This window comes from Phalangium opilio, unplaced genomic scaffold (genome assembly GCF_054372755.1).
Source record: "Phalangium opilio isolate 3A_F unplaced genomic scaffold, DU_Popi_V2 ptg000217l_1, whole genome shotgun sequence".
In the NCBI taxonomy this organism is placed as follows: Eukaryota; Metazoa; Arthropoda; class Arachnida; order Opiliones; family Phalangiidae; genus Phalangium; species Phalangium opilio.
This window is the reverse complement of record NW_028324218.1, coordinates 4,120,913-4,138,263: the sequence shown is the minus strand read 5'-3', so window position 1 is coordinate 4,138,263 and position 17,351 is coordinate 4,120,913. Positions and strand designations below refer to the sequence as shown.

The 17,351-nt window shown below is 32.3% G+C and overlaps 1 protein-coding gene across 1 annotated transcript; it reads right to left on the bottom strand.

Annotated features, from left to right (window-relative positions):
* Window positions 1–10: 10 nt before the first annotated feature.
* LOC149615767 (ras-related and estrogen-regulated growth inhibitor-like protein A) lies at window positions 11–10,423 on the bottom strand. Its single transcript, XM_089856294.1, has 3 exons — window positions 9,433–10,423; window positions 4,770–4,903; window positions 11–4,108 (listed from the first exon to the last, which is right to left on the bottom strand). The coding sequence occupies exons 1-3, from the start codon at window positions 9,491–9,493 to the stop codon at window positions 3,653–3,655; spliced, it is 651 nt and encodes a 216-aa protein (XP_089712420.1). The 5' UTR covers window positions 9,494–10,423; the 3' UTR covers window positions 11–3,652.
* Between the last annotated feature and the right edge of the window lie 6,928 nt (window positions 10,424–17,351).

Here is a 17,351-nt window from a genome sequence, read left to right as displayed (position 1 = left end):
GAATCATGTTGCAATTACTAATTACCCATCCCGTTTTGTGGGGTGGTACACTTCTCTCGAAGAGAGAGATAAGCGATTTACTTCAAGTTATGGGTTACTTTGAAGTTTATTTCGTTATCAGGGTGTGTTTTTAACGTCACAAACTTTGGCTTAAAACTGAAGTTTCGTCTGGCAAACCTTTTTGAGTTCCTAGCAGGGGGTAATCGCGAAACATTTGTAGAATGTTTTGCTAAAAATCTAATTTTAGAAAATTAGAAACAATAAGAGCTGCAATTAAAAATAAATCCGTCATTTCATTCATAACCCAAGATCCTTTCCTTAGTAACTCGCTAGCTACCCTATGCTCCGAAAATAAATTTGAATTTTAAATTAGGCTTAGGTACTGTACTAAAAGAATGGAATTTATGAAATGTGAGATTATGTATCGGAAAATACCTCTACAAAATTTATGGCAACTGTAGTTTCAAAGCAAGCTGGGTTGTAGAATTTGTTAATAATTTATGAAAAACGTGTACGTCAACGTGTATAGTGCACGCTTCATAATTTTTAAGTTCTTGCAAGAAGTATCTAAGCCTAGTTTGAAATTTGGGGAAACTTCTGAACAGCACGTGGTTTGCCAAGGCTTAACGCGTGACTTTTACCTGACAAATCTGGGTTAAATTATGCGTCTTCTGCTTCAGAGTTGAATTTCTACTATGAAGAAGAGCAGAAGACGCGTCACATTGACCCCAATTTGTCAGTTTAAATCGTGCTGTAAGCCTTGGCATATGCATCAGGAATATGGTGGATTTATTAGCTATTTTTGAACGACGATTTGAAAATATATAAATAAATATATAAAAATTATCTCACCACAACAATCTTACGAGGATTTAAATAAATAAATGAAAAAAAAAAGATCCAGGTTTTCTTGAGGCATAAAAAGTTAATTAGGCCTTGGGCACGAGAACAATTAAAAGCAAGGTTTTTTCCCCGGCAAGCCCGGTCTTAATGAGGGGACGGATGTCTTTATGTTCTTATGTAGACGCAAACAAGTTTAATCTTAATCCAAGGTTGCCTTAACGAAAGTAAAGCCAAATGTTTACCCTCATTTCAACTAAAAGACTTTCTCTGTTAAGCCTATTTACACGCGACGTATAAAACGTTTGATGTAACCGTCCGTATCTAGTAATGAAGAGTTCAATTCAGTTCAGGTCTTATAATAAACCCTGCCTTGAATTGACACCTAATTAAGATTATGGAATATAAGCTAAAGTTTTTGAAAAATTAAGGTTAGCAAAGTTGTATCTTGATCTTGAACGGAATTGCTGTTAAGCCTAAAAATTTCAAACTAGGCTTAGCAAAAGTTGTACCTCGATCTTGAACTGAAATGTTGGTAAGCCTAAAAATTTCAAACTAGGCTTAGCAAAAGTTGTACCTCGATCTTGAACTGAAATGTTGTTAAGCCTAAAAATTTCAAAATAGGCTTAGCAAAGGTTGTACCTCGATCTTGAACGGAAATGGTGTTAAGCCTACAGACTAAAATTAGGCTTAACAAACGAAATAAATTGAACTATGACTCAAATTTAGTGTATTTCAAAATCTTTACTTGAAAGATATTTTTTCTTTTAATTTTTCATTATCATATTAAAAACACTTATATTTATAATATATACAAAATAATTTATACAATATACAAAGACTAGATATATTTATATTCACAGGGACCTTTTTTATCATATTATAGTTTTAATGATGTATAAAAATTTAAGAATTTGAATTTTTTACTAAATTTTATTGAAGGGATAGCACCTGAAGATTTTTTACGATAAATTTTGACCAAATATTAGATATATATTAAATTTTGTTTATAATAACATTTAAATTCTAATATAATTGAAGGCACAGACTGATTAATTTTAATATAATTTGATATTTTTTTTAATTGAAGATCTCTGATTGGTTGAGGTTGAGTATTAGGTGCATGCTGATTAGTTGAATATTAAGAATTTGAAATCGAACTTTGAACTTATTTTTTACTATTTTAATTAATTTTAAATTTTAAAGTTGAAGTTCAAATAAATAAAAAATTAAAATTAAAGGATAATTATATCTGATTGTATTTAAGCTCAAATTTAATCGCGGTAATTAAATTAATTAATTAAGTAGGATAATTGGTTCCAAAACCGATAAAGAAGAACTTAAGGATAGAGTTGACTAGATTCCGCCAAACAGAGGAAACATTTTTTCGTTTTTATAATTTACAATATTTACAAGGTTTTTTAAGGGGATTTTAAAATTCGAGTTTTTAACTTTCAAGTATAGTTATAGTTTATCACAGAAATCTTAGTCATTTATAACGTGACATTCATTATTATGACGGGAAAAAAGGTACGTTGTCTGGTTTGGCTTTTTATTATTATTATTTTTTTTATTGGCATATGACATTGAACAGGAAAACGATATTCAATTCGGAAAACTTTCTCAATGTCATTTACGGACGGTTAAATCCGATTCGTCGTTCAGAATTACCCTGTACATATCTTTATTTATTTCCTCCACGCTTTCAGCACGTGTTCGAGCTGCTCCAACGAGTTCCAGTGCACAACAAGTGTACAATCTTACGCCTTTTCTGTACTCCAGGGTGTTTCAAACTCGATTGATTTTAACTTTACTATTCATGGTTTACTACCTTCAAGTCCATTAACTGCTCTGCTCTGGCAAGTTGCAGAGCACAACAGTGCAATCTCAGGCATTTTCTGTACTCGAAACACGATTGATATTAAACGTACTGTCCATGGTTTACTACTTTCAAGTCATTCAGTCAAGAACATTAGCTGCTCTGCACCAACGAGTTCAAATGCACATCAGTGCAACCCGTTACGCCTTTTCTGTACTTCAGCGCGTTCAAAACCCGAGTGATTTTAACTGTACCGTTCATGGTTTAGCTGCTCTGCACTAACGAGTTCCAGTGCACAACAGTGCAACCCGTTACGCCTTTTCTGTACTCCAGCACGTTCGAAACTTGACTGATTTTAACTGTACTGTTCATAGTTTAGCTGCTCTGCTCATACGAATTCCAGTGCACAACAGTGCAACCCGTTACGCCTTTTCTGTACTCCAGCGCATTCGAAACCCGACTCGATGTTACCGAGTACCGTTCATGTTTTTACCACCTTCAAGTCCATTCAACTGAGAACATTAGCTGCTCTGCTCCAACGAGTTCCAGTGCACAACAGTGCAACCCGTTACGCCTTTTCTATACTCCAGCGCATTCGAAACCCGACGCGATGTTACCACCGAGTATCGTTCATGGAAATACCACTTTCAAGTCATTAGCTGCTCTGTTCTGGCGAGTACCAGTGCACAACAGTGCAACCCGTTACGCCTTTTCTGTACTCCAGCGCGTTCGAAATCCGACTGATGTTACCGAGTACAGTTAATGGAAATACCACTTTCAAGTCATTAGCTGCTCTGGTCTAGCAAGTTCCAGTGCACAACAGTGCAACACGTTACGAGCTATTTCTGTACTTCAGCGCGTTCAAAACCCGACTGTTCTTAATGGGTTCGTAACCAGTACATTTTTGAAGTAGAGGGAAGTTTCAACGAAGCGCTTTTAGTGTACATTTAACGTATCCAAACCTTTACAAGTTGGTCAAATTGTTGAATTACTTCACAACGAAAACGACATTCGACGTCCAACTTTCCCGACATTTTTATTGTTATGATTTTTGCCAAAAACGGCACCGAAAGCCTTGGAAACGACAGCGATACTGATTTTACGATGACGAGGTATTGACCTTTGAACCTGGATAGATTTGGTTTCTTTGATAAGTCCTTGTAAGGCGCTATTAACGTCAAATTGGTTATCAGCGGCGGAGACTTCGGCGAATTGGCAACCGTGTTGTTGGGCTAATTGAACACCTTCGTCCATGTCAACTTGTCGGCTATGTTCCAAGTCACGTTTGTTGCCCAAAAGGATGATTGGTACGTAAGTAGGTTGTTTAGCGTTGCGGATACAGTTCAACATGTTTTGGGCGTAAGTGTAAGTTTCCCGTACGCAAATATCGTAAATGATGACAAAAGCGTCTGCCCAGCGAATTTGATCGACTGATAATGAGTCGGTGTTCTGTGAAATATAAAAGGTTGTCGTGATTAGAAATTGGGTTTGGTATATTTTGTTGAATTAGTTTGGATTGTTTAAGTATTTGAATTGACATTTTTTTAGGTTTTTGTTGGGTAGATCTGACATTTTTTATAGTTTAGTCGGTTGTATCTGATATTTTTCATGGTTTATTTGGTTATATCTGATATTTTTCATAGTTTAATCGGTTATATCTGACATTTTTCATATTTTAATCGGTTATACCTAACATCTATCGTAGTTTAATCGATTATATCTGACATTTTTCATAGTTTAATCGGTTATATCTGACATTTTTCATAGTTTAATCGGTTATATCTGACATTTTTCATAGCTTAGTCGGTTATATCTGACATTTTTCATAGTTTAGTCGGTTATATCTGACATTTTTCGTAGTTTAGTCGGCTATATCTGATATTTTTCATAGTTTAGTTGGTTATATCTGACATTTTCCATAACTTAGTTCATTAAATCTGTTATATTTCAAATTTAGATCGTTATATCTGACATTTTTCATCGTTTAGTCCGTTAAATCTGATATTTTCTTACAATTATAACCACTAAATTCATTATATTCAATCAAAAACCATATAAACATAAACCAACAAACAAAGAAACAAATAAATAAATAAAAACAAATATTTACCGGCCATCTGGAAACATCCAAAATTTCAATATTCGTGTTTGTATTCTCGCAAACGACATTTTGCTTATACAACCAATCAGAATTGGATCTGTATTCTCCAATAAAACGTCTGGTTAGAAACCTGACGATAACAGCTGCAAATAAAAGCAATAAAAGAAATAAATATTAATTAATTGTCATCTTTACTTCTAACATAATAAACCAATCAACGAAATATAAAACTCGGAAAAGTCACTATAAAATTTAAATAAATAAATAATTAATCCGCTATATATGTTAAAGGTCACAAACTTCCGCGTTCTACATACGTACGTTTGAATTTTAAATCTAATCTATTTATTATTAAACCTAAAGTTACGATATTCAAAAGGTCGTTTCCTAGGCAACTACTACAATCTCTGTCTGAAGTTAGGTTTACTTATTTAAAGTAAAAATATATTTCTTTATAAACTTTAAAATATTAAAATTTATTTAGATAATGTTAAAAATATTAAAATTATTTTATAAAAGGAAAAAAAAAAATATTAAAATTTATTGTTATAGGTAAGTTTCTTAAGATATTAAAAATTATTTAGCATAAAACCTTCAATAATGACATATCACTTATTGCAAGGATTTTTACTCAAATGTTTTTTTTAATACAATGCTTGGGGCTATTCCATTTTTCAAACAGATAAAATGTATGTAATGTAGTTGTATAAAAATGTCAACCTTAAATATATATTAATATAAATATATACTATACTATATAATATATATTATTTATTAATTTTATTAAGAATGTACTATTTCGAAAGGGTCTAGAAAATAGACTGTATTTTATATTAAAACTAAATTCTTATTTCTTTTGTTATTTAATTAAGTATGGTTTTCTTTATGATATTAGTTATGTAAGTAGCTAAGTTTATACAGGGTGTATGGTCAAAATTTGTCATAGAAGAATTTCGACTCAAAATTTATATCCCATAGAACCAATTATCCCTTTTGGAATGAACACCCTGTATACTCTAACTAATTAATTTAATTAACTATGATTTAAATAGATTAGTCCAATTAAATATAAAACCACCTCTACAGAAGAAAAGATATTCCAAAGCCTCTACCGTTTGCACGTTTTTGTAATGTGCTAGCCCATTATTATAAAATGTATATTAACAACAATAGAGATCTATAAAATACCTTTGTATAATCTAGTACGCCGATTTTCTGAGAAACTGGTAACCAAGGAAACCTCATTCAAACGAAAGACTATGTAGGTACGTACATGTAAGAATACATACAGCTACTAGGAATTATTGTGTAGCCTTAACAACGTATCTAAGGCGGAATTTGTTTTGAAGAGCTAGCCTAGACTAATCATAAAATATGATGAATTTTACCAGGGCGAATTTATAATCCAACTCGCGTTGCAACCTAACCAATGATATCAGTTAGATAGACGCCATCAGAATTATAAGGTGCGTGACGTCATAGTAAGTTCCTAAGCCCAGAATACCCACAAAACCCAAATTCATAGACATTACAACAGGGACGCAATAATTCCTAGTGGCTGTATGAATTCCCGCGTACAGAATAAATACTAATAAAATGGAAAATTTCTGTCAAGCAACTTCTTAAGTTCTTAACCTTGAATACAATTAGAATTAAAATTAGCCTTATTTAAAAATACCTAAAGAAAAAACTTCAAAAATTTTCTCTGCACTTTTAAAATTTTTTTTTTTTACTTTCAAGAAACCCAAAAGTAACTAAATGACGTCACTTCCCGTTTAAATATGACAGTCACAAAAGTAAACAAATGTGTATGTTTTTTTTTTTTCTTTTGCCAGATGTCAGCTAAGCCCAGCCAAGCTAAGCCAATGCGACCCAAGGTTGAAATTCTTTCAAAATTCATTTTAGACGTGTAAAAATAAACATATTTCTCTTCCTGCCCTGTCGTCGTAAATTTAAATGTTATTTTTTAGAGGTTTAAAAATTGTGTAAAAAGGGGTAAATTAGTCATAACTGGTGGAAGATCACAGTTGTTTATGGTAGGGCTTTTAGTAGAGGGGTAAATAACAGATGCCCAAAACCAGGGATCGAACCAGAAGCCACCAGATTAGAAAAACGTAAATTTTTATGGAAAAATACTAGAAAGTGTACAAAATCGAATGCCTGTAGTGGCAGATATTGAAATTTTTAAAAATTATTTTTTTAATTTAACTTGAAATAGATGAGTTTCTAAAGGCTAATATGGTATAAAGGGTCATGGTTCTATGGGAAATCAATCAATTTTGAGTCTAAAATGTTCTATACCTCACCTTTAATAAATAAATAAATAAAAATCTATCAATAAAACTATCAATTTGTTCTTACTTCAACACTTCACTCTCCCTTAAATGAAAAACTACATTTTTACGAGCTAGATGATTAAAATTATATTTGTTAATATTAGGCCCTATCAACTTTGATATTAAAATAATAAATAAAATAAAATTTCAGATTAAACTAATATAAAAAAAACTTAAAATGGGGTTAGAAAGGGTTTCTTTATCGCAAATAAAACCATACACAATGAATTCTTTAACATAAACGACCACACACACATTGAAAAACAAACGACTTAATTTAATCCCGATGTCAATTTAGAACTAGTAGATTAGTGTTTCTACCCAAAACCATATATACCATATGACAGAAAAATATAGAGAATTTTTTTATACTCCATTCCTTATGGCAATGGCGACAATATTCTGTCTCCAATCTTAAGTCGCGTATAAAAAAAACTAAATAACAACCACGACGTGGGTTCCTTCGTAAGTGTGACATCATCGTATTTCTTCAAGTTGCCAGATTTTTTTTTTCTTTTTTTTTTCAAACTATGATGAATTTTAAGAGCTATGTGTGCAGTGGCGTCAACATTTTTGTCGCCTCTAAGAGAGTCCCCATGCTAAATAAGGCCGATTTCAAGTTTATTTTTAAAACTATGGGAGTGAAAAATTCTTCGCAGACGTTTTTTTTACTTTTTTTGATGTTTTTGCGTAATTATGGCTGCTATAAATTTATTTGACTGTATATTCCTTTCTTGAGAATTTTCAAGTGGTATTTTGAGACTTTATTGAGTTATTTGTCAGGGTTTAATTTTAATTTATAGGTAATAATTTTAATTGATTGTTAGTAATGAATAGATTAAATATTGTATAAATAAAATTGTTTTAATTTATATTAAATATTATAAAATTGTATAAATAAAATTGTTAAATTTATTTTAAATATTGTAGAATTGTATAAATAAAATTGTTTAATTTATATTAAATATTGTAAAATTGTATAAATAAAATTGTTTAATTTATATTAAATATTGTAAAATTGTATAAATAAAATTGTTTAATTTAAATAAAATATTGTGAACGTAAAAAAATGTTTTAATTCAAATTAAATATAAGTAAATATAAAAAATTGTTAAATTTATATTAAATATTATTTATAATTGTAGTAATAAAGGTTATATTAAATATTGCTTATGAGATTCGACTAGATAATTTGAAACTTGCACCTCCAACCAATCACGTTGCCAAGAAGGCATTGCGTTACGTGATTGGTCGAAGGTGCTATCTACTAAATCTTTAAAAAAAAAATAACCATTCGGAGCTATAATAGTTCCTATAATGTTTCACTATATGCAGATTAGTATTATAATAAGTAAAAAAAATCAAGTTGAAAAAAAAAAATAACACTTGATTTTCCTTTTAACCCTCCCTTTAAAATAAATTAAATTTCAAAACTATATAATTCTTTTTATTTTTTTTTATAAAAATTATTTCCGATCTAGATTTGAAACTTACCCTCAAAACAAAACGGGTGGGAATGACATTGAATAGTGTTATTAAATTACAACCGGTTCTTCCAGTGAAAGGACTTAATACCCCTCCTTCCTTAACGCGTCTATAATGTCGATCACCGTACTAATAATAATGGAATACATACAGCTAATTGGAATCATTGCGACCCCCAAATATATACATCCCATGTTAACTTCTATAAATTCGGGTTTGATCTCTTCAGACAAAATTCGCATAGATACGTTAAGGTTACACAATGATTCTTAGTAGCTTTATGTATTCCTGGATGGCTAGCTGGCATTTACTAAACAGAAAATACGCACAAAGAAAACCCGTTGTTCATTTTTCTCTTACAACAAACACATGGAAAATTTTTCAAAGTTAGATTTACGTATTTGTTTACTAATTCGATATGTGACTAAGAAGTTTGGAATTTTAATTAGATTCGTAATATACAAATTATATTTTACTAATTTCTTAAGTGACTTGTTAACGTTAAACCAAATTAAACCTTATTATTATTTAAATTAAAATTAATTCTTACTAAGACTAGGGTGGTATTTAATTGGCCCAACTAATTTATTAAATATATTTACTTAAATTTTAGTGACTTTTTCGAAGTTTTATAAAACCAAATATTTTAAAAGTTTGCAAATAACGTTTAATAATTAATAACTCTTAATTAAAATTAATTCCTAATCAAATCAAATTAAATCAATTAATAAAATTACCGTAAAGATAAACTGGCAATAAATACCCATTATTTGCAAACTTCTAAAGAAAAAAAAAAGTGCAATATTGCAACAACACAACAAAGACATTTGCTTAATTTGAATGAAACATACCTGATTTTCCAACAGCTTTACTTCCAAGTACCAAAAGTTTGATGGTAGGTAATTGCGTCATTTTGCAAAGATTATATTTACGCAAATTCAAATTTGCAACAAAGATGTTTAAACGTTCAGAAAATTGCAAAAATTGCAAATTAAACGTTCAAGTTAGCGTCGATATTCAACCACAAAAATAATCAACCGATAAATATGATATTTGAGTTAATTTTCAATATACGTTTTAAACCGTAAAAACAATTTTAAGTCAAAATCCACGGTCAGTTTTTTGCTACAATATTGTCAAATACACAGTATGAAGAAATGAGCAGAGAAAAACGTTTGAAACGACTTCTCGACACAACTGGGTAGGATCTAATGAAAGTGATTGAGGGAAGACCTCGTGTTTTGTTAAAAGTCCTTCGGGTAGGAAGTGGGTGTTGAATAGGAAGTAAGCGCCTGGGGTTAGCGCGTGCGCTGTACGAAATTCCGGGAAGCAGGACCTCGAGGAAGTTTAGGCAAGGAAGAATCTACAGTATAGCTGTGCTATTAAGTCGTCGCGTGGAATTAGGCTTAGGTGTTTGAAATTGAAATGGTCCCCTGCACCGGGGTGAATTTGTTTTTAGGAATGTTATTACGTTGTTGGTTGGTACTTAGTTGGCATATTTACAAATTGTTCTACAGTTGGTGGGGGTTAAATACTTGGCACCCTGGAACCCTGGGAGAGATTGTACAAGAGGCAGGATAGGGGTTCTTCTAATTGAGTCATTCATTGATTGATTCATGATATAATTTGGGTTTTGAAGTAACTTTTAAATGCCTTTGATGGCATGGGTTCGTTGCTATGTTATTTTCGTGGTTTTTTATATTTTATGGTTATGTTTTGCAAATATTAGGTCAAATTGTCATGGTCAAGTCATGGGATTTTGAAAATTAGGCCAATTTATCATGGGCAAGTCATGAAATTTTGAAGATTAGGTTAATTTATCATGACCAAGTCATTGAATTTTTTTAAAATTAGGTTAATTTATCATGACCAAGTCATGGAAGTTTTTTAAAATTAGGTTAATTTATCATGACCAAGTCATGGAATTTTTTTAAAATTAGGTTAATTTATCATGACCAAGTCATGGAATTTTGAAAATTAGGTTAATTTATCATGACCAAGTCATGGAATTTTGAAAATTAGGTTAGTTTATCATGATCAAGTCATGAAATTTTGAAAATTAGGTCAAATTATCATAATCAAGTTATAGCTTTTGAAAATACTGTGCCTATTGAAATTGTTCTGGCTAATTTCATGAAATCTTAAAATCAGGCGAATATTGAAGACAAAATATCATAAAAGTCATAAAATTGGGCCAAAATTGCCGGGAATTTCAAGATAAAATATCTCAAGTCATTAAATTAGGTCAAAATTGGTGATATAGTAAGTAACATTCCAGCAAATATATATCATGACCAAATCATGAAATTTTGAAAATCAAGCAAATTTATATTATAAATATGATACAGAATTTCAATATTACGTCCATTGCAATTATTCTAATTAATTTCATGAAATCTTAAAATTAGGCCTAGGTCAATATTGGTGATAATCAATTACATCATAAATATTCCGTACACAGACATCCACCAACAACATCACCCCATAAGCTACCCCTATCCAATCTCAATTCAATTATACAGCCACCGTATTATTCTACTCCTTAGCAGACCAAAGCCTCTCTCTATCTAGCACGATCAAAAGCAATGTGTATGCAATGTTCCGAGGAAAAGCAAACCCTTCAGGAGCGTAAAACGTGCTCTAAACCCAGCCTAAACGACCCCATCTCCTGGAATTGGGAAGCTTCTGGCTGGCCCCTACGACGGAATTCCCGGTATATAGGCTAGTTAACTAAAAAAGTTACGCGTTATGAATTCGCTAAGGGATTCTTGGTTGCCTTTGAATTTTAGATCATTGCGATAAACATTTGAAACCGTTTTTCCGTGGAATGACCCGAGCCTAGTGAACTTCAGGCTAGACTAATATGAATCATTACGACATAAAAAAGCAAATACAGGGTGTTTTTGATAAGTCTGCATGCATACATAAATTAAGGGGGATGTTAATTGTTCTTTGGGATATCAATCAATCAATTTTGAGTTGAAAATGTACTGTAACTTCTATCTATTTCAATTTTGTTAATTTGCCACAAGGGACACTGTTTTCGAGTTAAGATTGCTGCAAGAAGTGATATCTAGTTTATTAGGGAGAAGGCATAAGATGCCTAAGTATTCGCGCGCCATAGTCCCAGTCGCCCTTTCAAAATACAAGGGGGGGGACGTAAAAGGAGGAGGCCGGGCTATTTCGCCTCTCCTCAGTCGGAAAATACGTAATTTTCGTCATTCGCGTCGCACTGACGTCAGTTTTCAAAAACCAATGAGATGATGGTTGTAATTTAGAGGCGGGGATTAACCCCGGACACGTCTACGCTTGTTTGGACTGGAGATAAAGCTGCATGGAAATGTGGCCCGCATTTATACCTTCTCCCTAATAAATTAGATATCACTTCTTGATTACTGTTGGATGTGTATTTTACGGATGACCCCCTTAAATTTAATTAAGAAACTTAATTAGACAATGATTGCTAATTTAATCTAATTAAGGGGTCATCCCTAAAATACTCCAATCAAATCATAATTCTTGAAAACAGTGATTGTCCCTTGTGGCAAATTAACAAAATGGATGAAGTATAGAACATTTTCGACTCAAAATTGATTGATTTCCCAAAGAACAATATTTGAACATCCCCCTTTATTTATGTAAGGCAGACTTATCAGAAACACCCTGTATTTGCATACCCTCATTTGCATATTTTAACCAGAGTGTTGCCTTAACGGGAGCAAGCAAAGAAATAAATAATCGAATTTCAGTTTACTGGGAATGTTAGAAGTACATAGTTTTTTTCGTGGAAATTCTATTGCTCTTTTTATTGCCATAGCAAGAATAGAACCAACTTATAAATGGGATTTAAATTGCTTATGAAGAATCAATATGCAATTTTCTCATAAGTTTATAAGTGATAAGTTCCATCCATAAGTATGATTTGCACTATCTATACGATTCGTAATGCTACTGAGAGACTTACAGCAGCTCGAGATAACTAGTTCGAGAAGGAGAACGAGGGGGAGCGAGTCAATTGAAGTCCTAAGTACACTCGGTGCACGTGGTTAATTAATTTTGCAGCTAGGACCTATTCCATCTAGGCACTCCTATTTAGTCTGCATTACTAAGCCCCCTTTGACAGCAGCGCCCCACTCACTCACCAGGCCCCTCCCTCGCTTTACCTCCTCGAATCTATGACCTACCTCACTCACTCACTCACTTCAAAATTACAAGCCTTTCAGTTTCTAAGTTACTTATGAGAGGAACATATCTTATAAACTTATGGCTTTTTTCTATGTAAATTATTTTTTTCTTAAGTTGATCGATATCTTGCGTAAATTTCAATTGATTTGACTGAAATTGTGCACGTTAGTTCATTATATTTCGTAGAAGAGGTGTTTAAATTTTGGTTTTTATTGGTGACTATTTAGTGTCAAGGGAATCGTATAGTTCCCACAAATATATCACGAGCAAGGCTAAATCACGTCACACTAAACGTCGCGTCATTTAGTATCGAAGCCCAATGTTATGACTCTGTAACCCTTTATAGAGTTAAAGACCTAAAACTGCCATTGGAGTACTGGGTGCCAGAATTACTAAGAGACGTCTGGCGCCCACGAGTGCGACCGAACCAAGCCGACGACGTTCTTAAACGTGGCTCCACGATGTCACTACCAATTTAATAAATTGTATTGTTTTGATGAAATTCTAAAAATCTAATGTGACGTAATATGTTCAATTAGAGTTCAATACTATGTTGCTAATATGGAGCAGTTTGGTTGGCACGAAATTAGTTTCTAAGAAATTTTATCTTGCTCAACTTATTTATTATCCTAATTTAATTTTACTGTTTAGAGATATTCTTAAAATTAAAGTGAAGTATTATTTAGTTTTATTAATAAAACTATGCTATGCAGCTCCTGTATATTATAAGGTGGCGCTCGATATTTCAATAATTTTGGGGGAAAACAAGAATTATTAAATTTTTGGCTGGAAATAAAAATTATTAAATTTTTGGCGGGAAATAAAAATTATTAAATTTTTGGCGGGAAATAAAAATTATTAAATTTTGGCTGGAAATAAAAATTATTAAATTTTGGCGGGAAATAAAAATTATTAAATTTTGGCGGGAAATAAAAAGTAATTTGGGCGGGAAATAAAAATAACAACTTTTGGCGGTAAAAAAATTATTTTTGGCGGGAAAGAAAAACATTTTGGCGGGAATATAAAAAACCGCGGAAAATTCCCAAAATTCTGACATGGTAGCCTTAAAAACAATTAGGGGATTTGTAGCAATCCCGTATTTTATAAATATTATCTTACACACTTGTAACTGAAGTAAAACAAATATAATACAACCCTTAAGTCGTACCAAGTTTAACCCTATAGTTAAACCTTACCATTACTACATAGTTACTTTGAAATTTCCCCTATTAAACCATACTAAATTTCAACCTAACTCTTCAACTAATTACAACCTAACGTAACTCTACCAGGCACTAAAATTCCAACCTAATAAATTACTTAAGGATAAGGCGCCTTTGTGCCGACAGTTCTCAAGTGCCAAAAATGTGTTCTCTTTTTTTTTAAAGAAAATAAAGGTCCCCTCCCGGAAAATACAACGTTACTTGTCCCTAAGTATAAACCTCATCATCCTATTGAATTCACGTTACATTAGGGACAAGTGATACGGGATACAATTTAGGTCTGCACGAGGCCGACTATGGAAATGTACATTGTAACTTGTCTCTATTATTGATCGTAATTATAGCGTTGATTATGGGTTTAATTTAGGGACAGGTGATTCGCGTTGGGTTCGATGTTTTTGAGGTCTGCGCGAGGCCGACTTTGGAAATGAACCGTGTTACTTGACACCGTTGTTTTAAACTGAGATTAATCGTTACGAGTTAAGGTCGGTTCATCGGGGTTAAAGTATGAGGTGAACTTATTTAAGGCTTATTTATGTAAGGTGTAAATAGAAAATTCTAATTTTATTAATAAATTAATTTATTTAAAATTTGTACTCACGGTTTGATGGTCTTGAAGTGTTTAGTTGGTGATTTTCGTTGATATAGTTCACAAATGTTATGTTTTTCGTTGTTATAGTTCACAAATGTTATGTTTTTCGTTGTTATAGTTCACAAATGTTATGTTTTTCGTTGTTATAGTTCACAAATGTTATGTTTTTCGTTGATATAGTTCACAAATGTTATGTTTTCGTGTGATATAGTTCACAAATGTTATGTTTTCGTGTGATATAGTTCAAAAATGTTATGTTTTCGTGTGATATAGTTCACAAATGTTATGTTTTTCGTTTATTTGTTCACAAATGTTATGTTTTTCGTTGTTATAGTTCACAAATGTTACGTTTTTCGTTGTTATAGTTCACAAATGTTACGTTTTTCGTTGATTAGTTCACAAATGTTATGTTTTTCGTTGATTTGTTCACAAATGTTATGTTTTTGGTGTGATTTAGTTCACAAATGTTAAATTTTTCGTGTGATATAGTTCACAAATGTTCAATTCGTCGTGTGTAATAAAATCCACGAATGATTCAGTCTCTTTCGAATCTATAAATAAATTAATTAAAAATTAAATATTAAATATTAAAACAATTAATAAATATTTTCCAAATAATAGATATCATAGTTCAATCTTAAAACTTATTAAAAACCACCATTAATTCCTACAATTCCAATACAGAAAAAGCCTGGTCCCTTTTAAAGCCTGAAAAAACAAATAGCTTTACATATACACATTTTCTAAATTCCTGCTAATACACGTAAGACTAAAACCGAGTGAGACACATGTTTAACCCTGTCATAAAACTAACAAACGTAGCACGTATAGGCATCCCCGCGTAGTTTGACGTCACCAATTCAAAAAGATCTATTTAAAACATATCATCTTTAAAAGACTTCCGTTCAAAATAATAAAATTAAATGTCTCAATTCATCCCAAGAAAAGTTCAGCATTTTATTTGTATTCACATGTGTTCCCCAGATCTTCAGTCATGACCAAAAAAAATCCTAAAAAGTAAAAAACACGTGCTTGTATTTTAAACAAGTTTGACACGACGCCTATGAGTTTCTCATTAATTAATTAAAGTTACGACACAGTGGTCTATAAATTAGTGTAATAAGAACTTCCATCAAAATGATATAAAGAATGGGTCGATTTTACTGATGGCTAATATTTTTGTAGCACCCTAGGAGCGAAGGCACTCGGCATTGCGTTGCCCGTCAGCCCGTCCTTACATTTTTTATCACTTTTCACGCGGACATTATTCAATAAAGAAGGGTTTTTAAATTTCTGGCCGCCATTTAAAAAGATGGCTACAAATCGAACCCGAAAGACCATTCAGCCCGTCTATAGGTTAAAGGAAACCAGTAAACTAAATATTTGCGAAATCAGTTGAAACGCGCGGACTTTGTTGCGTAGAGAAGATTTTTTTACATTTCTGGGCGCTATTTATTAAGATGGCAACAAATCGAACCCGAAAGACCATTCAGCCCGTCTATAGGTTAAAGGAAACCAGTAAACTAAATATTTGCGAAATCGGTTGATACGCGTGGACTTTGTTGCATAGAAAAGATTTTTTACATTTCTGGGCGCCATTTTTTAAGATGGCGGCGGATTGGAAAAAATCTTTCTTAGTACGCGCCTACTACTTACGAGTAACGTTCCTGCAAATTTTCAGCCTTCTAGGGCAAGCGGTTTGGGCTGGGCGTTGATTATCAGTCAGTCAGTAAGTCAGGACTTTGATTTAGAAGACAATTTCAATACTTGTCACTCAGTTGACTAAATCGTCTAAAAATCAAGTGGCACGCGCCAGATGACAGAAGACGCATGCATGCACGCGCTAGAGGGTTCAATTCGCGCGCGTTTCCTGAACAGGCGCCAAAAAAATAATGTGGCACGAGATACATATCCCAACCGGAACTGTCATTAATTTACCATAGAAAACGTTAAGGTTCTTAGTCAATTATCATTGCATATTCAAGTTGATACCAACACTGTAGGAGGATGGTTTTTTCAAATTTTGGCTATGCACGTGTGAGATCCCATACAGGATGACAGTTTGTGGTAGAGTGATGGTCCCAAGTCCTTGTTGTAAATAAGAGGGACATATAGGAAGTGTACCTCAACAGTACTAGAGTTTTAACAAGGCCAGGGGTAAGGTAATACCGTACAAGACGTACCCCAAGTCCTCAGCCCGAAGAGGAAGTTGTTGAAGATGTTTTTGACAAAAATATGTTGCTTGTTTTTTTGGATTGGAAGAACACACATTTTATAAATTGTGTAAGGTGATTTATGACGTCAATTAACAAGTAATTGCGGGGATCTTGTGACGTCATGTTTGTTGTTTATTAAACTTGTTGTTTTGAAATTACTTAAAGTAAACTTAATCCGCGGATGTTTTTTATAAATTGAAGACCCGGATGTGTCTTTTGCAAGGAGTCCAGCCAGAAAATTAAAATTCCCTATAGGAAAAATAGGAATCTTTTTTTAGGAAATTATACGATTTTATAGGAGAAAAAAATCACGTGTTTTTATAGGATTAAATATAGGAATAAAAATGCGTGTTCGTATATAATCCTAACTATTTTGGCTTAAACTATATTATAGAAAAATCTCAAATAAATAAAAAATAAATAACAAATTGGGGATTTTACTTTGAATTAAATTCAGAGGAACTTAATTAATTAAATTAAATGATATAATATAATAAAAAAAAATAATCCTGAGTACAAACTCCGCCTGATCAATTTCGGTCAAATCTAGTCCC